The 24,667-nt window shown below is 38.9% G+C and overlaps 1 protein-coding gene and 1 pseudogene across 6 annotated transcripts in view; one reads left to right on the forward strand and one right to left on the reverse strand.

Annotated features, from left to right (window-relative positions):
* KAT7 (lysine acetyltransferase 7) overlaps positions 1 to 24,667 on the reverse strand; it is a 32,384-nt gene that overhangs the window by 5,333 nt on the left and 2,384 nt on the right. The window contains exons 2-12 of one of the 6 annotated variants that reach the window (XM_069481231.1): positions 23,966 to 24,113; positions 20,795 to 20,971; positions 19,421 to 19,660; positions 15,054 to 15,136; positions 11,623 to 11,712; positions 10,020 to 10,118; positions 6,918 to 7,028; positions 5,231 to 5,422; positions 1,715 to 1,804; positions 1,374 to 1,514; positions 192 to 285 (exon numbers count right to left, since the gene is read on the reverse strand). In XM_069481231.1, the coding sequence (XP_069337332.1) occupies positions 192 to 285; positions 1,374 to 1,514; positions 1,715 to 1,804; positions 5,231 to 5,422; positions 6,918 to 7,028; positions 10,020 to 10,118; positions 11,623 to 11,712; positions 15,054 to 15,136; positions 19,421 to 19,660; positions 20,795 to 20,971; positions 23,966 to 24,113 (1,465 nt within the window). The remainder of the gene's footprint in view (positions 1 to 191; positions 286 to 1,373; positions 1,515 to 1,714; positions 1,805 to 5,230; positions 5,423 to 6,917; positions 7,029 to 10,019; positions 10,119 to 11,622; positions 11,713 to 15,053; positions 15,137 to 19,420; positions 19,661 to 20,794; positions 20,972 to 23,965; positions 24,114 to 24,667) is intronic. The other 5 variants (XM_069481233.1, XM_069481232.1, XM_069481236.1 and 2 more) reach the window with 5 other exon arrangements.
* LOC138391965 (large ribosomal subunit protein eL8 pseudogene) lies at positions 2,680 to 3,887 on the forward strand (annotated as a pseudogene).

The raw sequence follows: 24,667 nt of genomic DNA on the forward strand, positions 1-24,667 counted from the left end.
ATTGAGTACTCAGTGTGTATTGGCAGAATGATTATGTTCAGGTTTCCCCCGCTCATTTATTCATTTACTAAATAATCAGTGTACTTCCACGAAATGCCAGGAATTGTAGAGACCATAAGACAAAAAGACAAACGACAATATTCACATGGTCCTTTGCCTTGTGCAGCTTATGACTTAGCAGTTTCACTTACTGAAATCAATGAGCATCTTGCCATAGCCCTGTCTCATGTACTGAGGCATGGTAAGGATACAGGATACATTGTAGTTGAGGAATGAATTCTTTTCCTAAAATCAAGAACAGACAAGCGCAGGTTAGGAGGGTTCACAACCAAAGCTTTCAGCACTCCCAGAGATACAAAATAAGGCTGCTTGCAAAATACCCAGCTAACCAGTCCTGGGGAATGGCTGTCAGGCTCACAGCTGATAAATCCACACCCTTTATGATGACCAAAGCCATTAATCCCGGGGTTTCCCTAGCTGAGACCTCCAGTCTCATTTTAGGGGGCGGTCAACTCTGGGTTCTTTGCAGCCACAGAGTAAAGCAAGAAGGTTAAGACTGCGAAGTCAGTCTAGAGCTGCCCACTTTAAAAGCAATTTTTCAAAAGCAAGCTGCCTACTGGAAGAGAAGGGAAGGGAACAAAACAGTAAGTCCTCATTCTGGAAGGAGATTAAAAACAACCAAATAACATACAATATAATTCCATTTATAGGAAATGTCCAGAATAGACAAATGTATAGAGACAGAAGGGCTGAGAATGGTTGAGTGTAAACAGGGAGTGATTACTGATGTGTACGGGGTTTCTTTTCAGGATAATGACAATTGTGGTGCTTGCACAACTCTGTGAATATATTAAAAACTACTGAATTATACACTTTAAGTGGGTGAATTGTATGGTATTTGAATAATATTTCAATAAAGTTATTATACTAAAGATTCATAGTCAAAATTTGGCCTTGGGTCTTTAAAAGGCACAGTGACATTATCACTGAAGGATTGTGCTACAAGGAGCCTGACTCTGGCCAAAAGGAATACATTCCTGGTTTTAAGCTAATAACATAGAAGCAGGCAAAGCCAGGAGAGTTACCCAGCCTACAAGATGTGGGCTCGTGGGTTACTAGGGAGGGTCCTGGCCAGTAATTAATAGGCAGCTCTAGCCCACGAGTCCAGAAATGAATAAACCAGAAGCTTTTAATAAAGAATTGAACATTTTCATTAAACAATCTTTGCTACCTGAGTTTGCCTTTTTCTAAAGGGAAGGGCTGGCATCATTGCCCACCGTACTGCCTCTTCCTGTCAGTGATCTGAGCCCCACATGCCAACATTGATCACCCTGCTCTGGCCATCAGCTTCTTAATCTCCAGATCCTGCTGACCTTGGAAAAATATCCAATCAGGTGACAGCCAGTGTTGTCCGCTTCTGTCATAACATAGAACAGGAAGGGTTCCACATCATAATATAATGTCTTGTGGTCCAGAAAAAGCTTGGCCAATAGGCATAGGTTTTGGCAATAGATCTGGAAGCAGAGAGATAGTTCAAACTTATCAGACAAAGGCCTAAAATTAATGATTATACCATTACTGTTAATGAAACAGATTGTGTACTTTGGCAATAGAAGAATTCTATCTCCTTTACAAGGTGATGGAAAAAAAACACATTCCTCCTGAAACCTGTAAATATACCTTACCACCCCTTTCTTAAGTCACCACTTTTTACCTTGTTTTTCTTGCCATCCACTTCAAACACGGAGATGGAGCCTTTACGATATATCTCATCACCAGGTGGGTGTTTCCACACACACTTGGCCTGCAAGAGAATGAAATTCTCATCAGAGAATCCGAGCCTCCCAACAAGACTGCTCTTCAAAAGGGAAAAGGAATCACAGGTCAAATTTGGTTAACTGAGCTGCACAACAGTTGGACACACCTGACAACATACAGCAAAACAGAGATTTTTCAGTAAAACAAATAAAGGTTTCCAAAGTCACTGCAACATATTTATGGCATTTTTTACAGCGGTTCAGCACAAGTTTTCCAGACTCCATTCTGGCATTGTTTTAGTCCAGGAGATTAAAATCATCCACTACGTAAAAGACAGATAAATAAGAATACCCTTATTATAAAATGCCTCACAACAACAGGAAATTCTTAAGCAGCTTATTTCCAGCAGCTTAGAGTTGCTAAGTGCTTTACTCTCACCTTTATCAGTAACTTCTCATTACCACCTAACCATTATGGTCTTCTTTTGTTCAGATTAGAAAGTCTGACCCACAATGATAAAAACTATGGACTGCTCCCCCTCCCAACTCCCCCTCCCCCAATAAATGTGATCTCTGTGTTATATAACAATAAGAGAAAGTCTTTCTGTGGCTTTTAAAAAAAAAAATCATGGCAGCCTGGCTGAGCAGGAAGCTGGGAGCACTTGGCCACAAGGTGGCACAAGGAACCCCTTCTTGCCTCACCCTCAATTGCTAATTGTTTTAATGCAGTCGGCCAACCATTGCTATAAATGTGTTTTAAACGTATACGTATAGGGAGCACTTCCTATTAGGCAATTTTATTGCGACCCTTTTCTGTCAACTCAAGAATTGTGTTCCAATTTTGTCATGTGTAAATCCAAATAATTATTAACTGGAATTGCTCCAAGAAGCTCCACCTTGCTCTCCCCTCCAGCCACCTAAGATGCCAAAACGACAGAAAGCCAAGGGGAAGAAGGTGTTCCCAGCCCCTGCCTTTGTAAAGGAGCAGGAGGCCAAGAAGGTGGTGAATCCCATTGGAGGAAAGGCCTAAGAACTTTGGCATTAGAAGAGACATCCAGCCCAAAAGGGACCTCACCCACTTTGCCAAATGGCCCTGCTACATCCGGTTGTAGCGGCAAAGAGCTATTCTCTATAAGCAGCTGAAAGTGCCTCCTGTGATTAAGCAGTTTACCCAGGCCTTGGACTGCCAAACAGCTTCTCAACGGCTTAAGCTGGCCCACAAGTACAGACCAGAGACACAGAGACAAAGTAAGAGAAGCAGTGCTGTTGGCCCAGGCTAGGAAGACAGCTATAGGCAAAGGGGATGTCCCCACTAAGAGATCACCTGTCCGAGTGAGCAGGGGTTAACACTGTCACCACCTTGGTGGAGAACAAGAGGGTTCAGCTGGTGGTGATCACACATGATGTGGATCCCATCCGGCTGACTGTCTCCCTGCCTGTCCTGTGTTGGAAGATGGGGGTCCCTTACTGCATTATCAAGGGAAAGACTGGGGCGTCTATTACTCCACAGGAAGACATGTACAACTGTCACCTTCACACAGGTTAAATCAGAAGACAAAGGAGCTCTGGCTAAGCTGGTGGAAACTACCAGGACCAATTACAATGACAGATATGATGAAATCTGCCACCACTGGGGAAGCAATGTTCTGAGTCTGAATTCTGTGGCTCACGTTGCCAAGCTGGAAAAGGCAAAGGCTAAAGAGAACTTTCCACTTAACTGGGTTAAATGTTCACTGCTGAGTTTTCTGCACATAAAAATTCTCCTAAAAAAAAAAAAAAAAAAAAAAGCAAGCTCCACCTATAGTTTGTTCCTATCTCTATCCCTTTACTCATGCTGTCTCTTACCAACAATAACCAAACCAATGCAACAATTATTTGTTTAGAAATAGAAGCCAAGCCAAACAAAGATCATTTCAGCAATTACACCTGAAGCAATGAGAATCAGAATACGCATAGATTAAAACAGGTTTGTATTTCCTGAAATCTGATTTTTATATCATGTGATACTATAGGTCCTCAAATATTCAGAATGTTTATTTGATCCTCAGATTTATCTAGATCCTTTGTTTCCTCCCTCTACTGGTATTTCTTGCCCTTTTGGCTCTTCTATAGGTTAGTGTCACTAAGTAACCTGAAACAAAAAGGCAGGCATAAATGGTAAGCAGTTCATATCAATAAAAATACCAGTTTTACTTTCACTTAGCAAAATCCTATTTGAGTTTATCTCCATGGACTACCATGTGCGTCAAGTGTCCAGTCCCTCTGACACCATTATTCCTGGTGCTCTGGTTGCCTCCACAGTCCTTGTCCATCACCCCCCCCCCAATTACTCCATCCTCATCCAAGTCAGGTGTGCTGGAGTCTAGAGGGCTTAAGTCAAAGCAGTTCTGGGCCACAAAGCTTTAGATCACATGCTTCAGAGCTGGGAACATAAAAAACAGTACCACCAAACTGGGGAGAAGAGTATGACGGAAATCACAGGACACCTAGCTTGAAAATGGAAATCCTGGGGAATAAAGACGAAAGGAAAAGGAAGAAGAGACACTCTAAAAGGCCTTAGAGCCAAGATTATGTTGTGACTATAGAAAGGACATAGTCTGAAAAGCTAATCTGATCTCTCTCCATTCCTCCATCCCCCATCCTTGCTCCATGGCAGAAACTCCCTTTAAGACAAGACTTTTTATTCCATAACCAAGGAAAGAAAAATGACTTAAAGCTGCAAAAAATCTAGTAAACGTTTGTCAACAAATAAAACCAGATTCAAGTCTTTATTCCTATTTTAATAGGAAAAAGAATGTTCAGAAAGCAGAAAGCACTAGACAACTTGAGGATAAGGCACCAAAGGACCCATTCTGTTACTTTCACAATCTGTCACAGGCTGACCTCTCTCAACTAAGTATTCATTCAACACTCACTGGACATCTACTTTCCATGCCAGTAGCTAGGGATACAAAGGGGAGCCACGCTGTCCCCGCCCTGTCTAATGAAGTCTACGTATTTTCATCTAGTTTGGGACACACAAAAACTGTGGACAGAGGTAATTCATATTCCAAGGAAGAAAAAGAGGAGTAGGGGCATGAGCATGGTGGTACATGCCTGTAGTCCTAGCTGCTTGAGAGGCTGAGGCAAGAGGATTGCTTGAGCCCAAGAGTGTGAAGTTGCAGTGAACTATGATGATGCCACTAAACTCTAGCTGGGGTGACTGTCTCAAAAAAAAAAAAAAAAAAAAAAACAAAGCTAGGGAAATGCATATCAAGATCTTCTTAAGGGCCTTCAGCTGCTTTGGGTGCCACCCGGTAACACCATGCCATAGGCTGTATACTCTGACTCTGAAATGTGGCCTTCCATTTCCTATGCCTTCATCCCAGTGCTGTGGACCACTTAGAGTTACCTGAATAGATGTCATCTCTAGGGCAAAATCTAGAGATCTTATCACTATCATGGTCAAGGCACAGAAATCCAAGACAACTTACCATGTGTCGGCGGAGTATCGTTTGGCTCTTCATGTATTTTAGACAGAATTCACACATGTAGAGACGTCCCAGCCGTGCATATTCTTCAGGATAGGGAGAATGGTACCAAGTATCAAGCTCATAGCGACCAAAAGCAATTGTTTTAATCATGTTGCTCCCCTCTGTGATTTGGCCTTGCAGCCTTAACTTCTCCTGTTGCCATGAAGAAATCAAAAGTCAAAGGAGGATTAGAGGTTAAACATGTTTGTTTTTAAAAACCTGTAGAGTAAGCTTGTGTACATGCTACCATGCTAGGCTATAAAAAAATCAGACGCATTTTGCTTCTACCCAAGAGAGCTTGCATTACTCAAGAGAGCTACAGGGGCAAGGACAAATCAAGCAGATTTCTATAAGTAGGCTTACAACCAAGTAGAATTCTAGAAAACTTACTATCTCTATTGTCCAGAGCACAGGTCTCAATGGAAAGTGGTTTCTCTGCTCTCTACCACATTCTGGGCCTCATCAGAATGAGTCCTTGGTAAAACCTCAGCCTCAACCAAACTGAATTATAAAGGTAATCCACCATAGATACGAACTCCCAACCCCTTACAAAGTATTATAAAACTAGACAGAAAAGGGGATTTAGAATGTGCCTTACTTATCTGTAGGAGCTTTTATAAAGCTGTGTCAATCTCTGTGACATATATCCACAATGACCACTTGAAAAATAAATACCGGGCTCTCTAAAATACATTTTTGAAATGTGGATGATGATTTAATTCTGGAATCTAAACTCTGGAAAAAAGACATTTTTGGATATCCATTCAGTGGCTCTGAGTTGGCTACAGAAGTAATTTGTAAGCATAACCAGGTAGGAAGTTGTGAACAGCTGGCCTGGGAAATGCTCTATTCCAAAACAGGACAAAGAAAACCAAGAGCAGCAAGAGCCTATCGGAGCAAAAGCAGCCATCAAACCCTGCCTCCTAAAAGTTTTCAAGAAGTTTTGAGGGGAGAGGGGCGGCCTGACAATGGAGATAAGAGTCACTTTACAAACTGAATTTCCCTGAACACATTTAATCTTTTAAATCAGAGGTAAACTCAACCACTGGAACTTTCTTCAAGCAAAGTTGTTAAAAATTCTGCCTGGGGCATCAAAACTAAGTGTCAACTACTTGTAAATAAAAATCAGGAAGGAAACCCATCTTAACATATAAAACTTGGTTGTGTCAAAGATTATTAAAGTAACAGACAGCAAACAGCCTTTTCCATTACTTCCCTTCACTGTTATTTTCATTCTTTTACAGAGGAAACCCTGCAAAAGGGGAGCTGTTTCTGTTACGATTAAGAAGACAACAGAGATGGGTCTCTCCCAGAGTAGAGATTCTCAGAATTGCAAATTGGCCAACAAACACAAAGGGGCACCTGCTGTTTTATCAGCCTCACTACGCCCAAAGCCAAACAGGTACTTCCAGAAGCTGAGGTGGAACGAAGGGAAAAATTCTAAGAAAAAGGAGAAGGGAGGAGGGGTGACTAGTTTTAAATACAAATGGGAAAGGCAGTCTCCAAATAGGGACAGCTGGGGGAAGGAGAGAGCGATTCAAGCAGCAAGGTACATTTAATTCCCATCAAATTGACTGCTAATCATTTTTCTTGGCAATTCTAAATGCTTTTTACAAGTAGACCTCAGCCTGGAGGTTTTAATACTCACCAAATCCTCAGAAGCCCGGGCTTGTGCTCTGCGGAAAAGATCCAAGTCATATTCGCTTGTTAGGTTTTCCAAGAGAGGTTCCCGAGTGTTCCCATAGGTCTGTCTGTGTTCCTAGGAAAATAACCAGAGCATGACACTCTCTGCTCCTAAGAACTTAATCTATTTCATTTAAATCGATGCAAACCACAAACATGAGCTGTTTATTTAGTGCCTGCATAGTAGGTGCTAGGGATTGAGCACAAAACATACTATTTATCAGGTCAACGCCAGAAGACACCCTCCACCCACCCTAACGAATCTGGAGAGGAAATGCCCACACACCTCTGGAAGGGAGTTTCATTCTTCTATCTCTAAATGGGCACCCTCAAGGATCAGAAATCTCTGCCTCCATTTCTTCATGTAAAAATGTGCTAGACTGTACAAACAAATAAAGTACAACAAACCCAGAGGCACCACAAATTCCTAGAATCCTGAGATCTGGAGGGAAGCTTGGTGGATACTTCCTGATCTAAAAACAAAATAAACAAAAAACAAATTCTCTACATCTTAGTGTCTAAGATTTTAGCTTGGAAGGAAAATGTGCAGGGAGGGAGGGGGGCAGCTGGACGAAGAAGTCCTTTGTAAATTCTTTTACTTGAATCACTGCAGCCATCATTGCACTACCCCCCAAAAGCGTACTGCTCCCACTTTTAAAATTCCAGCCCAGGTACACAGGAAAAAAGGGCTGGACTCTTTAAAATTAAATGTACTAAATGTCAAACAAGCATAGAAGAGGGAAAAGTCACAGAAAATTCAATGCATGAAAATAATCCAGGTTTTAAATCGTTTTCAAATCTTACCATGGCAGTTACAAGCATCCTTCCCCAGGAAAGAAATTCCACAAGGTAAACTTCCCTTTTAAACCTCTGATTCTAGCCCTTCCCACTCAGCTCTAGGCTCCACCTCCCAACCGAAGAATAGGAGATAATGGTGGTTAAGTGGGTCAGATGGCTCACCCCAGGAAGAGCATTACAGGTTTCACACACATATTAGCACACGAAGAAACCATTCACCAGTACCTTTACCCCTATTAAAATTTCTTGGTTAATCTGGTTCCATCTGCTGTGTATCTTTTTGAATTTTGACTCTATCATCTAAGATTCAGGTTCTAAGTATTAGTTATTTCTTCTAGTTTCATGAACGCTGCAAAAAAAAATGTCTAAAAAAATCCTATCTAGTGTTTTTATCAGGAAGCTTGGGTCCAAATAACCTATCCCAAATTACTGAAAAGCAGATGTTTATAAGGTTAAAAATTTCAGGCCCTTTTACTTCAGATACTCTTTCTACCTGTATGATTTGGGGCAAGTTACCTATCTAAGCCTCCTGTGTACACCATCCATCATATAGGGTTATTACAAAGATTAAAAGAGAATCATAACCATAGCACCCAGCACATACTCAGTAAGTGGTATTAATCCACAGATGCTCAAATCCCTTAGATAAAATGGTGCAGTATTTGCATTATAACCCATGCACATCCTCCTGTATACTTTCAATCATCTCTAGATCACTTACAATACCTAATACAATAGAAATGCTATGTAAACAGTTGTTATACTGCATTGTTTAGGGAATAATGACAAGAAAAAAAAGTCTGTACATGTTCAGTACGGATGCAACCATCCATTTTTTTTCTCAAATATTTTCCAATCCATGATTGGTTGAATCCACAGGAATAAAACCCATGGATACGAGGAGCTGACTATACTTAGGTTGGCATATTTTTGGCTTAGTGAAGTCACGCTTTGACTGTCTAAGTATTCACAAACCATATATTTAATAATCTACTCTAATGATTAAATAAGAAAGCATTACAATTCTATGAAAAAATAAAAATACACATCACAAAACAACTGAAAGAATGTTGTTTCTGTAAACATCAAAATGTTAAACAGTGGTTTGTATCTTGGAGTGACTTTTTTATTGGAATTTTTCTTCTCTTTGTTTTTGGTATTTTCAATAGTAAGCACGTATTAACACACTTATAATAAAATCTTTACCTAAAAAACTCCATTTTATGCAAAAAATTGACTAATTTTAAATGAAATGAGGAAATTAGTTCAAGATGTTTAAGTGGAAAGACAGAACCCAAAGTGCTTTCTATAGTAAGAGCCTAATAATGTAAATAAGGTATTATGTAAAAAGCTAGGGTATAAGCCAAAATGCTACCTGTGGATATTTTTTTTAGTAGGATTAATGATTTCTTCTGTATATTTTTCTTAATTGTTCTATATTCTTTACAGAAGTGTGCATTACTTTTAAAGTTAGAAAAAAATGTTAAAATACTATTAAAAGATCTACTACAGAGTATATCACCCAATTAATACCTTTTATCATGGAGGAAATTTGTTTTTCCATTAAAAGAAGTACATGACTACTAAACTTGAATATTTTTTCTTACATTTCCAATGTCATGATATTTGTTCTAGTAAGTAAATTAACTCTTTAAAATTATAGTGATGTTTACAAATAACTAGAGGATCAAATTTTTTTTTTTTTTTAGACAGAGTCTCGCTTTGTTGCCTGGGCTAGAGTGAATGCTGTGGCGTCAGCCTAGCTCACAGCAACCTCAAACTCCTGGGCTTAAGCGATCCTACTGCCTCAGCCTCCCGAGCAGGTGGGACTACAGGCATGCGCCACCATGCCCGGCTAATTTTTGCTATATATATGTTTAGTTGTCCAGATAATTTCTTTCTATTTTTCAGTAGAGACAGGGTCTCACTCTTGTTCAGGCTGGTCTCGAACTTCTGACCTCGAGTGATCCACCCGCCTTGGCCTCCCAGAGTGAGTGCTAGGATAACAGACATGAGCCACTGCACCCAGCTGAGGATCAAATTTTTAAAAATCTAAATTCTAACTGTATTTCATTTTCCCGAGACCTCCTGTTTCCACTCTCAACAGCCCAGTTCTGGGGGATTAAGTTTGTTCTAAGTTCCAGAAGAATCACTTGGTATTCATGTGTAGAGAATATCAAATGGTGAATCTGCAAGGCAGAAGCTTAGAAAGCAAAAAGAATCAAATGTGATAGCAGAAGTTCATGCTAATTATTTAATTTTTCCTCACCATGTATTTCTCTTTCTGTTCTTTGCTCAGACCAGAATTTCTTTTCTTCCTGAGTTCCGCCACCTTTTCCTTATATCGCAACTGCCTCTCCGTTGGTGCCTACAAGGAAAAGGAGAAAACTTAGAAGCTAGCTAGAAACCTCATTACCAAGTTAAGCTTCAAAATGAAAGTACCTGACCACAGAGAAGGTCCACAAAAAAAAAAAAAAAAAGGAAAGTACCAAAAGATTTTTAAATTTTTAAAAAGAAAAAAATGCCAGAAATGTTACAATCAACTCTGAATAATATGGCTATTTTTAAATTCCAAATTAGGTTCCTTCATCACCCAAACTACCACACTTACTGCTAGTTAAATATAGGTTTGGGAATGCAAACTTATTTTAATATTAACATAAATTAAGGATAGACATCTCCACCAAAGCAACAGACTAAAATAAAGATCATTTCAACTCAATAAACATTTATTGATTGCTTACCGTTTTCCAATTAATGCTTACTGATGTGATCAACAGTGATACCAAAATAAATACTTAAATATAACAGAAAAACTGAGTAAGAACAGAACCTAAGATAGACAATGAAGAAAAGTATAGCTTAGCACTTATGGAGTGCTTTACCTGCCAAGCACTGGGCATAGGTACTTTATATACATAATTTAGCTGACTCCCCTGCCAGGTAGGCATAATTCACCCCTTTTATTAACAAAGAAATAAAGTTTAGGAAAGTTAGCCGGTCTGCCCAGGACAACACAGCTGGAGTAACAGAATTAAGTACTCAAATCCAGACCCGTTTGGCTCCAAAGCCAAACCTCTTCCTCATCACCATGCTTACTCAGCTAGCCACCTATAATCTAACTGCAATAACAGGCACTGAGATGATGAACTATGTATAATTTGTGACAAAGGCTAACATCTGTGAGCACTTCAATGGGAATACATGAGGAAGAAATTCATTAATGGTGGGATGAATTCCTACAACAGCTGCACAAGGCCTTGAAGGATAAATACAATCTCTTCTTGGTAGAAGTATAGAGTACCAGGCAGGAAAACAGAAAAAGTAAAGACCAAAGGCATTTAGGGAGAACAAGGAATTAAGTGCAATCAATGAGGCGTGAATGTTCAGAGAAGTGGGAGAAGGATTAGGACAGAGCCAAGATGCTTCCTGGAAATCAGGGGAAGAGAGAAGCAGAAGAAAAATGATACAGTCAACAAGTGTCAAATGCTGAGGAAAAGTCACTGGTGACCTTAGAAACATGCCAACAGAGTGAAGAGGTTGGAAGGCCAAGTACGATAGGTTAAAAAAAGGATGCAAAATAAGGCACTGAAACAGCAAGAGAAATCTTTCAAATAATTAGAATCATCTTTTACTACCACTACTATTATTATTGTAGATAGCATGTTTCCTTTATTTATGAGGTAGAAGTGTTCATCTTATGAACATTTACTATTTGAAAAACAAACATGATTCTGAGTTTATGAGACCAGTTATTTAGACATACTATAGGAATAAGAGGCTTGGATACTCCGAAAGACAATAGTGGGGCAAAGAAGATCCAAGTCATGGATCTCAACTCTGAATGGCCAGAGCTTTAACAAGGCCCGTACCTGGTGCCTGGTTGCATGCCTGTTGTTGTCATCTTGCCTGTGGGACAGCATCCTTTCTTCTATCTGCTTATCCCGGCTCTGTGCTCTCACCTGCAACCATCAACATCGTCAATAAATCCACCTGGTTCTAAGACTATGTTTACTTAAAGCACGAGAACACAATGATCATCCCTTGAATTTATGTTGTACTTTTACTGTCAAAGGGTCTTCACACTTATTATCACAAGCCCTATAAGAAAGATAAAGCAAGCTTCACTTTCTGCCTTCTCAGCCATTAACTGACAATCAAAGTGAGATCACCCCTAAACAGTGGTAAAGCTAAGATTTTAATTCAGTCTGATGACTCTGAGCCTGGACTCTTTCCACTGTACAACGAATAAGAAACAGTGTGAGGAAGTGCAAGAACAGAGTAAGGAAGTACAAAGAAAACATCAGAAAACCTGGGTTCAAGTCAATAGGGAAACTTAACTCTGTAGTTACACGATCATATCAGCTCTCAATAGTTTCTGTTTTGTCATCTGGGAATTGAGAACTGACAGCCAACTACCTACTCAACTTCACCATTAAAACTCAGAATAGTCAAAACAGAACTGGCATTCCCTCACAAATCTACTCCACCTCAAATCTTCCCGATATCGATAAATGGCAACACTGCCTAAAGAGCTGATTAGGTCCAAAACCTGAATGTCATCCTTGGTTCTTCCCATTTCTCACACTTTACAGCAAACCCATCAGCAAGTCTAGTGGGTTGCTCACCTCTAAAATATATCCTGAATCCGACCCATTCTTAGCATCGCCACTGATACAAACCTAGTCCAGGCCACCAACTACTGCCTGAACTTCTTTACAATCTTCCAGTCACCCTACCCTTTGTCAACTCTTGCCCCCACACTCCATTCGCCACATGTTAGCAAGCCATCATTTAAAAAAAAAGTGTTTATGAAATCCTATCATGTCTCTGCTAAAGCCCTCCAAACGCCTCCAATGACCATCAGAAGTAAACACACTCTTTGTGCCAAGGCCTACAAGGCCCTTCGTGATCTGGATCCTGCTTCATCATTTCCCGTGGTGCTGCAGCCACACAGCCTACTCTTAGTCTTTCAAACCCAAGAGTTTACTCTCATCCATGTCCCAGAGCAAATGCAAACTCCTCAGGAAGGTCTTCCTTGACCACCCTAGGAAAAGCAGTCCTACACCTTCCACCCCCAAAACAGTCACTCTCTCTGTCTTTAGTCTTTTCGTTCCTCACGGATTTTATTATTGTATGAAATTCTTCTTTACTTACTAATTTACAGGTTTATGTTACTTCCTCCCATAAGAATGTAAGCTCCTGAATGTATTTTATCTTATCCACTGAATCCTCAAATATCTGTAAGAGCATTTGGCACATGTGGCCAGAGAAACTTATGACTGAATAAAAGTGGTAATATCAATGATCACAGAGGTGTCTTGGGAAACACAAGAGCAATCATGTATATGCAGGTTCTTTAAAAATACTAGAGCTTTTAATAAATGTGAGGAATTAATCTATTTGAGATTGTAAATGTAATAAAAAATGTATCATCTTGCAGAAATTCTCCTGCTTTTCCAAGCACACGTTCCAGTAGTAAAGATGGATTACACTGAGCCTAATTCCCCTTACAGAGAAGACAGAACAAAAGAAGAAAAATTCAGGATGGAAATGTTTTTTTCAGAATTTTCTTCTCCAAACTGAAATTTTTCTTTTCCTAAAATAAATTGCTTAAGGTAACAATATGTTCATATTGCTACAAGCCAATACTCTTAAAATTATACCTTAGGAATGTTTTTGTAAGAGATAGGGTCTGGCTATGTAGTCCAGGCTAACCTCGAACTCCTGGGCTCAAGTGATTTTCGCACCTCACTCTCCTGAGTAGCTGGACTACAGGCGTGCACCACCATGCCCCGCAGGTAGACTTTAATGTAAAACCATCCATAGTATCAAATTGTTATATTTAAAGACAAGTCATAGAGGACAACTCCCAAAAAGCAGAGATCAGTTATTTTCAGAGACAGAAGTACCTAAGGCCTTGTCAGTTTCTGATGCAGATGTGGGCAGAGCTGTTTCTGTTTTGATCTGGCCTCAGATTGATGTGAAGACTTACCACTTACACAGAGCAGAAAAACTGCCTCATTTATAAAAAGATTTGGAATGAGAAAAAAAATAAAAGAGTAGAGTCATTGACCTAAAATCCATATAAGCATTCAAAGCATACTACTCCACCAAAAGACTAAACACAAACTTTCAGTCCTGTGGTCTATAAATTCCTGAATCAAGGAGAATTAATGTTAGTGAGGGAATCTAATTTTTCTAAGAATAAAACTGGCTCAGACAGTGACCATGGCTTCATTAACAAATTAACAGGAACAAAACAACAATAATACCTTGGTCTAACTAGCTTGGATAACCTGTCCAATTACTACCCAAGCAATCCATTTAATTAATATTTTCAACTCTTGCTTTCCCATAATTAGTTCTTTGGTTCCATCCTTCATAGCAGCAACCCATGCAGAAACATACAAAATAAGATCTGAGCCTCCACTTGTAAATACATTATCCCCAAATCCCCAAGGTTATTTAGGAGCTATATTTTTCAAGAATTTAAAAGAACAATTAGCCAACAGTAAGTGTGACTGAGAGTAACAAAAAGGAAAAGTATCATGCAGGAATGACAGAAAAAGAGGAAAAGAATTACGAAAAAATTTTAAAAAGCAAAATGACTTCATAGATTTATAAGTGAACTTAATGCATAAATATTGACATAACATATATTTATGCAAATTATTCCTTAGCAGAAGAGGTCCCTAGCAATCTTTGAAGTCAAATTTTTTTTTGAGACAGAGTCTCCTGCTCTCACCTGGGCTAGAGTGCAATGGCATCATCAAAGCTTACTGCAAACCTCAAACTCCTAGGCTCAAGCAACTCTCCTGCCTCAGCTTCCCAAGTACATGGGACTATAGGCACACGCCACCACACCCAGCTAATTTTTTCTATTTTTAGTAGAAACAGGGTCTCAATCTTACTCAGGCTGGTCTTGAACTCCTAACTTCAAGCAATTCTCCTCCCTCGGCCTCCCAGAGTGTTAGGATCACAGGCGTGAACCACTGCACCCAGCCTGAAGTCAATTTTTAATAGAAATTATCAATGCGCTAGTGGTTGATGTTCCAAATATTTTGTAATCTCCTTGTTAATTTCTTTCAAAGCACTTATTACATATTATAATTCTTTTATGTGTCTATTTAACTAGTTTCTAAAAAAAACCCAACCAATTGTTTTTTATGTTTCTTCCACTAAAATGCAAGAACAAGGTCTTGCCCATGTTGTTCACCACTATATCCCCAGTGTTTAGCAAAGTGCCCGGCAATGGTAAGCACTCATTAATTACATGTTGAATAAATGAGAATACAATTACCTTGCATTCATCAGCTGAGAGGTTATGATACAGCGGGCATCCTGAGATGGAGAAATGTCTCTCGTGTTTTCCCGTAAGGTGTCCTGTTAAAGGAAGAAAAACTTAACCTTGAGAAAGAAGACAAGCTTAGAAAGTGGTATTTTTCTCTACAACAAACCTGTTTTTTGCCTTATCATTTTTATTAAATATATGTCTGATCAGATTGAATCCACCAAAAGTAAGTGTTCTTAGGGCTATAACTCACACCCACCATAAATTCTTTTCTTCCACAGGATGGATCTGGCCATATTTGAACATACTTATATATGGTCAATATAAACTATAGTTCCCTTGATTCTGATGATATATTTCTCAAATCCCAAAACGCATAAAATTGTACATTTATAATACACACAAATACAGGCAGTAACACTTTCTTTCGGTGGAATGTATAAATAAATAAAAAACTTTTAGGCTGGGCGTGGTGACTCACGCCTGTAATCCTAGCTCCATGGGAGGCCAAGGTAGGCGGATAGTTTGAACTCAGGAGTTCGAGACCAGCCTGAGCAAGAGCGAGATCCTGTCTCTACTGAAAAAAAAATAAATAAATAAAAAATAAAAAAATAAAAAAAAAAATATATATATATATATAAAAATTAGCCAGGCATGGTGGCACATGCCTGTAGTCCCAGCAACTTGGGAGGCTGAGGCAGAAGGATTGCTTGAGCTCAGGAGTTTGAGGTTGCTGTGAGCTAGGCTGACGCCATGGCAGTCTAGCCCGGGCAACAGAGTGAGACTCTGTCTCAAAAAAATAAATAAATAAAAATAAAATAAATAAATAAATAAAAAGTAAAAAAAAAAAAATAATAGACGTTGGCATGAAGGCAGAGAGAAAGGAAAGCTTATACACTGTTGGTGGGAATGTGCACTAGTACAACCTCTATGGAAAACAGTATGGAGATTCCTCAAAGAACTAAAAGTAGACCTACTATTCAATCCAGTAATCCCACTTCTTGGTAGTGGAAAAATAAATAAATAAATAAATTAAAAAAATCAAACTTTTAAACAGGCAGTTAACACAAGGCTATAAGAGGGTAAAATATCAAGAATAACAATACAGAAAGCTTGTTTTATCTAAAGGGGTATCTCTTTCATTCATCCATTTTTCTCATGTGGTTTTTGGAAAACACAGAGGGAATTGAATATTATTTCCTTTTTATATACCTCTTCAACCAAAAGGTTTATAAAACACCTAAGACTGAATGGGCTGGTGAGATAACGTTAATGAGAAAGATAAGTCACTAAGTTGAATTGCAGGTCTATAAAAATATTCACCTTTCATTAAAAAAAAAAAGACATTTAATTTGAGGGAAAGACAACACTGGGATTTTAAAACTTATACAACATGATTTACAGAGTAACTTTTAAAGGGAAAGCACAGTCCAAGTATTGGGGAGGTGGTTATTTTATGACATTCAGGCTGCCATTTCTCTTGGACTGTATATATAAATAAATAAATATGTATATATATTTTTTTGGGGGGGGAGGGACAGGGTCTCCCTCTGTCGCTGGGGCTAGGGTGTAGGGTGCTTGGACTATATTATTAAAAATGCAATTCTGGAGATCCATATAATTAACCTGGACACAAAAAACTTACCTCAGTGATCAAACACTGGGTGTAAAATGTAGTATCACTACAGCAAGACTTGCTTTTTAGTTGTTATGTATCCCACAACTGCTGAGTAAGTTATTCAAGTCATGTCTTATTTTATAATATATAAATTAAAACCATTCTAATGCATCTATATTAAAAGTTTAAAAGGTAACAGCTGATCTATTAAACTAGCAATTCCACTCCTATGAATTTATCCTACATTTTCTAGAAAGACATCAAAATATGTACATACAAGGCTATTCATCACACTATTGTCCAAAATAGCTAAAAATGAGAAACTATCTAAATGTCAATCAATATGGGACAATTTAAGTAATTTATGAACTATCAATATAATGAAATTCTCTGTATCCTTTACAAAGATGAACCACTAAGTGCTGATAATGTAAAATATCCAAGATATACAACCAATTGTATTTTTCCTTTTATGCATAATAAAAAAGAAATGTCTGTACATATATGTATGCTTATATATGTACAGAAACTTACTAGAAGCATTCACAAAACACTACCAACAGTAGTTTTATATCTGGGCCATGGTTCCGGGGGGTATGAATAAAAGAGAACTTTTACTTATGCACTTTGAGCTCTCCTGTAGGGTTCCTAATTTTTCACACACACACAATAATTTTACGGAAAAATTGTTTTTAAAAAGTAATGACCTTTTTTTTTTGCCTAAGGAATGGAACAGGATCAAGAATATTTTGGAAACTCAGATTCGCACTTTTCAAGTTTCCAATACATCAAAACAAAAGTAAAGTAAACTTTCCTCTGATGTTACATATTTATATTTACCCCATGGTCTACTCCACCAAGGGGCTAAGTCCTGGGCATAATTAATACAATCAGGCCCCCATTCTGACCTTATCTCCTCTTCTCTATTCTGGTCACTGCCCCAGGCATATTGGCTCCTAAGTGTTCCTCAAACTGGTTAAGCATTCTCCTGCCCCAGAGCCTTTGCACTTGCTGTTCCCGCTACCCATAATGCTTATTCTCAAACACTCAAATGGCAAGTCTCTGCTCAAATGTCACCACATCAGAGTAGCTTTCCCTAGCCAACTACATAGATAATGTTACATATACAACCACGTATATGCGTATATAACCAACTACATACATATGTACATGTATACACACACGTAATCTCCTACCCTTCAGCACGCCTTGCTTTATTTTCCTTCATAGCACTTATCTCCAGTTGATATATTATTATGTATCTACCTGTCTTTGCCTTCCTCAGCTAGACTATAAGCTCCTATAATCCGAACACTGGGAGGCCGAGGTGGGAGGACTGTTTGAGGTCAAGAGCTCGAGACCAGCCTGAGGAAGAGTGAGATCCCATCTCTACCAAAAATAGAAAAAAATTAACCAGGTGTGATGGCGCATTCCTGTAGTCCCAGCTACTGAGGAGGGGCTGGGGCAGGAAGATCGCTTGAGCCCAGCTTGCAGTGAGCTACAATGACACCACTGCATTCTACCCAGGGAGACAAAGTGAGACTGGTTCAAAAAAAAAAAAACAAAAACCAGTGTCCAGCACATGGCAAATATTCAATAAATATTTGCTGAATGAGTAAACATAGCACATAAAAGTTAACAATTTAGCGATCATGGTTTGTGACCAGCAGAAGCTGAGGAAAGTGCCCGTCCTTGCTGTGTGGCAAGTAAATCCCCTCAACCTCTTAAAGCATATTAGCCACCATCTCTTATACTAGTGTAATACGTTCTCTACTCTTAGTTTTTCATTATTTATCCCAAGGAAATTGATGCAGGCCTGAAATAATTATCTTCTTTGAATAATGACTAGTATGGAGTTCAGGGGTTTGCTCTATTTATGTACTTTGATGGATTGAAATTATCTGAGAAACTGCTGCTAAAACTAAGAAAGGATCCAAATTAACAAATACTACAGAAAAGGTACTATTGGCTTGCAAAGCAGCAACTTACTCTGTTCTACCTTTTTCTGAACGGCCACATGCAAAGGCTGAATTTGAGAGGTAGACCCAGTAGTGAAAGGTCTCCTACTTTCCAAGCAGCACCTTCTGACAGCAGACAAAAGCTTGAGCCCAACATCTGCACCTCAGCTCACCAAGCGAGCACAAATAAGGTTCAAATCATTACAAGAATCCCTAAAGTAATTCTGTAAGGGGTAAAAGTCATAAGAAAACAATATTTATCTCAGAAGAAATATTTTATCTTATTTATACTAGGTACACAAAGCCACAAGACTAAAACTACTGAAGTTACAGAAGGCCAGGGTCTCATGCGTACTTCACTAGTTTCACAGCCTCTTGATAAGAAATCTGTTTTCTCATTTTCTTAACAGCAACGGCCATGCAACCACTATTCTGCACTAGCTTACCCTCTACTGGTCCTCAATAAGCACAAACTATGTGCCATACAATGACATTTGGACATAACGGTTGTCTTTGTTTTTGCTGCAAAAAGGAGGGAATTTTTCACTGGGAAAAGCTCTCAATAAACTGAATGGTTCACCACAGTTAATCTCCTTGCAACCAGATCTATTAATATTATTATGGACAATAAACCAAAAAGAGAAATGCTTTTAATCAAGTGGGCAACTCATTGTTACTGAGCAAATGAAGAACCTAAGAGACCAGATCACAATAGAACACAAAACATTTCTGGATGATTCTAATTAAAAAGGGAGAGAGAACCACAAAACAAAGGGAGTCACGAAGCTGGGCACACTAACCTAGAGAGTTACAGCCTGGTGTAGGACACTTCATATTGAAATTGTAGCTTTCATGGAAGCGACGGCGCTTGGGGCGATGGGAGAGATCGCTGCCTGAGTCCTTGAGGGACATGTCCTTGGCAATGCTCTCATCATGAGACACGTTGGGACTGGAGATGTCTATGTCAGACTCGGAAGAAGGTGCATTTCCCGTTGGAGTTCGAGGTGGTGACTCATCATGATCAGCTGTATTTTTAGTTTCTAAAGCAAAAGCAATTGGTAGAACTTATGAATGGGGTTCATTTATTCAAAAGTTTACTATTCAAAGAGTTTATGGGCTTCCAAGATCCTCTATGATTTAACCAGTAACTTTTAGCTACTCATCTACTATAAGGCTAAATGGAAAATGAAAAAATGAAGAGACACTAAAACCATTCCTTTTGTGTAACTTTAAATTCTGATTAAAATTAAATTTGGGGTTTACCTAATATATAACACTTATTTCTCCTGAGCTCCTCATCACAGGTAATCAAATCTGGAGGGGAATAAATTCTAAAATCATTACCATTCCACTCCCCTTGCAGGAGATACAGAAGGTAAATGAAAATGGTTGTATTTCTGGATGACACCGAACAGACTTGGTGTGAGAAAGTGGTCGGACTTAGACTCTTGAGTTAACTTGCTGGTAGTCTAACAATCCAATCTTGAAATTCCAGACTCTAAATCAGGAGTTGCAACCCAAATGCCTACAGGGGCTGGGCAAGGCCAAATAGACAGCTCATTGTCCGTCTAAAGGGGACAACTACTATTCAGCTCCAGCCAATTATTACTATGGGTGAATGGCCACCCAATGTTCCCAGATCTTTCCATTGTTTAAAACAAACTATTAATCCTGGTTTTTATATGAAATCTCTGTATTTTCAAATACTGGCAACAAATTGAAAAAATTTAACACGGTGCAAGCAAACCAACTGACCACGGAGACAGCCTAGAAGCAGCTCAGCAGTCTGTAACCTCTGCTCTAAGGCCCCTGATTTGGGCTGGTAAATCACAATCTCAAAAGCTTAACATGCCCCATCACTGAAGGTCACTCGCACTCAGAAAACCAGAGGTAAATGGACTGACAAGCATTGCCAGAAGAAAACCTAGTTCAAGCTATCTGTGGTTGAGAAGGCCCCAGTCTCTTTTTCCTATTACAGGTCCAATCTATCATACACCAACTACTCGGGACCTCAGGAATACTCTAGCATCAAACTGTCCTCAGAAAGGAACTAGGCAAACAGCACACATCCAGCTGAAGTATTAGGTATCCATCTGCAGTGGCCCCAAGTCTTCCTTAAAAAGAAATTAACCAGATTCTCTGGAATGGGTCCAAGACATACCATACCCACTCACCTCTATCTGAAAAATCAACCACTTGCTCAGTTTCTGAGCCAGATGAACGAGTCTGCCGAAGTGGATATTTTTTCGGTGTCACTGGGGTAGGCTGCTGCTGACTACGGGTCACTCTTCTGGTTGAATAAGCAGGCTCCTCAGTGCCAAAAGATTGCAAATTTCGAACAGGGCTGGAATCTGATCCCAATTTTAAAAAATAATAAAGAAAAAAGAAAGAAATGTTTTATGTCTCATCTATATAATTTATTAGAATGTAGCTCCTCCTCTTCTTTCACAAAATCCAACAAATCCTTAAAATATGTATTTTATTGAATAGAACATAAGCAAAAGAGCCTAGCTCAGGTGTAGAGATGCAATATAGTATAGTACTAATAGCTTAGGTTCTGGAGTCAAGACTGAACTTGATTCAATTCCACTCTGCCATACCAAATAGTTGTGGCATCTTGGGCAAGTTATTTTCTCCAAGTCTGTTTTCTGACCTATAAAAAAGGAAAAATACTAGTAGCACATTCCTCATAAGTTTGTGGTGAGTAATAGGTATGCATGTAAAGCACTTACCAAGACCCCTAGCACATAGTGCTTTATAAAATACTAGCTATATCCTCTCTTTCTTCCCTTACTCAACCTTCCACAAAACAGATATTCTCCTACTAAATGTACAGGGTGTCCCAAAAGTCTCTATACAAAGGAAAGATTTTGTAATGAATATTTTGTAAACAAAAGTACACTTAGCTACAATTTCCCATTTTCCCTATGTATGGAGACTTTGGGGACACCCTGTATAACATTATACAACTATTTCTTTTCTTAAGGGGTCTATTTTTTTTTTCCAATGACCCTCTGATACTCTAAAGCAAAATGATAATAGATTCATAAAGGCAAGGCAAGAATACAGCTTTTTAAGGTCTTCGGACGGCAAAACAATCTACTCTGAGGCACTCAGCAGCCCCTTTCTATCTCCAACATGATGGTACTTAAAGGAAGTAAAAGAAATTCAAAGCTTAAATTAAAGCATATTTTTGGATAAATACATACATTTTAGTTTTGTTTTAACTGACACATAATTGTACATATTTATGGGGTACAGTGTGATGTTCTGGTACATGTATATATCATGAAATCAGGGTAATTACAGTATCCATCACCTCAAACACTTGTCTTTTCTTTGCAGTGAGAACATTCAAAATCCTCTCTAAAGTATATTGTAAACAACAAAAAATCCTGAGATAACATGTAAATCTTACAGGTTCTCCAAAGAAGAAAACTGAAATTCTTAAACTTTTAGGTGACAGAAGTTAGCACACAGCAAGGTTAATAGTTTGTACACCTCCAGAGGTGGAGTCCATGCTGTCTACATTTCGCTCTACAGAAGGCTACCTTACATAGATGACATTGTGAATGGTGCCCTCAGGGGTTGTGCAACTCTGTGGTTAGAAAGTATAATAAATAGAAAGAGCCCAAGAGCTCATGCATCTCCTAGCTATTTTGAGTATTTACAACTTTCAGGTGTCTAGAGCATGGCCAGTTATGCTTTCTAAGCACGTGATGCCCCTTCCATTACATATAGTGTCCCCTCTGCCTAAAATAACATATTCCCATCTTTCAACTTGTAAATTACTATTAGATTCTTTAAGACTTCATTCTAGGAGAGTTGCCCTAAGTTGGCTGCCCCACCTCTGGGCTTCCACAGTACTCTATGCAAACTTCCCTCACAGCCCTTGCCACACTGTATTTCCATCACCAATTTACATACCTATATCTCACATTAAACTGTATGATCCTTGAGGGCAGGAACTATGATTTTTCTATCTTGGTTCCCAGGACATAGCATAGTGCCTGAATTACGGTAGCCATTTAGCAATAATCCCATTGTGGTAAAAACGTGAAGGCTGAGAAACCAAAAAACAATAGCTATACTTAGGCTGAAATCTTAAATTCAAAAATAAAGTTAGGAACAGTTGTTAAGGAGAATATTCTCTCTTGCTTGAAAACTGTTTTTTTCTCTCATTTTGCAATATGCTCATATAGCAATAACCAAATCAATACTATTTAAGTGCCAAAACATAAAATTTTTCCCCTTAATCTATTATCACCTATTGATCATCAGCGTTGTGTATTAAATGCAATCTTCTTTCCTCCCCAGGGAATCCCAGAGCAGAGCCAGGAGGGATCAAGGGTACCCTCCTCCTAAGCTAATCCCAGATGGCTAAATGCACTAGAGAACCTTCAAGCTACCTTCCAAACCCAAGAGGCTCAATTTTTTACTAGCAAAGTAAAATCCTGGGTATTTACACGCTGATATTTGGATACAACTATTTATATCTATCACACATGTACTGGATTATATTCCAGAACTAAACATGCTTTTAGAAGTACTGGGCCTCCTCCAATAACAAATTCAAGAGACTACAGATGCTCCTTGACTTACATGGGGTTATGCCTTGATAACCCATCGTAAGTTGAAAATATCACATGTTGAAAATGCATTTCGTACACCTAACCAACTGAACATCAGAGCTTAGCCTAGCCTACCTTAAACATGTTCACAACACTTGCACTAGAGCACAGCTGGGCAAAATTATCTAACACAGAGCCTATTTTGTAATAAAGTGTTGGCTTCCCCATGTAATTTATTAAACACAGTACACTGTAGAATACTGGTTGTTTATCCTCAAGATCATGTGGGTGACTGAACTGTGGCTCATTGCTGCTGGCCAGCAACACAAGAGAATACTGTGCAGCATATCACCAGCCCAGGAAATGATCAAAATTCAAAGTATGGTTTCTACTGAACGCATCCTGCATTAGCACCATGGTAAAGTCATTAAGTTGAACAATGCTAAGTCAGCTCCAGTCTGTACTTCAAGTCCCTAAGCCTAAACCATTCTAACAGAAAGTGAAGAGATTTTCCCATTTTACTGATGGGAACACTGTAAGCTGGAAAAAAAAATCGAATAGCTCAAGACATACATATGTCTCACATCCATTATTAGCAGCCATAGTTCCTTTCGGTCTAAGCACTGTTAAAGACCTGATACTTCTGCATTTGCTCTGCATTTTACCAGTCATCAGGTGTACTACATCAAGCCACGGCGCCAGTTTCCACATTAACCAACACAACATGATCTCTAGTCAGAGTGAGCAGTGGTCAGGAGGAATAAGGACTTTTACCTTGAGAACTCTGGCTTAGCCTGGCTGAGGAGCGGGTGACTCGGGCAGATCGTCGGGATGTGCCATCGCTCTCTGAACTGTCTGTGTGCTCGAGATCTGTAGAAAAATCGGAATCTTCGGTTCCATCTGAACTACTGCCTGCATTCCTCTGTAATACCATAGATCCAGACATTAGCACAGAAGCATTTACTCTGTGGGTTTGCATTAACACTGGAAACAAAACCAACTGTGATGCTGGGAACACCAAGTTCAAACCTAAGAAAGGATTCCACAAGAATTTCCCCTCCCTGCCTAGAGGCAACTTCCCTTTATTCAGGACACTTAAATGAACAACTTACAAATAAGGAAACTTTGTTAAATAAATGAAGAAAATTCTTACTGTATTATCACTAAGTCTGAACCAAGTTCACTTACAGATTATTACCACAAACTGGAAATAAAAGTACCCAACTCAAAATGATCTGGCTGACATAATTATGCCAATAAATAAAAGTCCAACGTAGTAAGAAAAATCTTGGTGCTAGGCCCCATTTAACTTTAGGGAAGCTTTTGTTGTAAGTTTCCATGAACAGCTATCACATCTTAAAAAACACATGCACTATTTCAAAATATCATGGTCCACAACTCCGATCCCAAAAGAACGTAAGCAGAAAAAGATAAAAATTCTTTTTCTTATGCCATCTATCTGAAGTTTCTCCACAT

This window comes from Eulemur rufifrons, chromosome 9, assembly GCF_041146395.1.
Source record: "Eulemur rufifrons isolate Redbay chromosome 9, OSU_ERuf_1, whole genome shotgun sequence".
Classification (NCBI taxonomy): domain Eukaryota; kingdom Metazoa; phylum Chordata; class Mammalia; order Primates; family Lemuridae; genus Eulemur; species Eulemur rufifrons.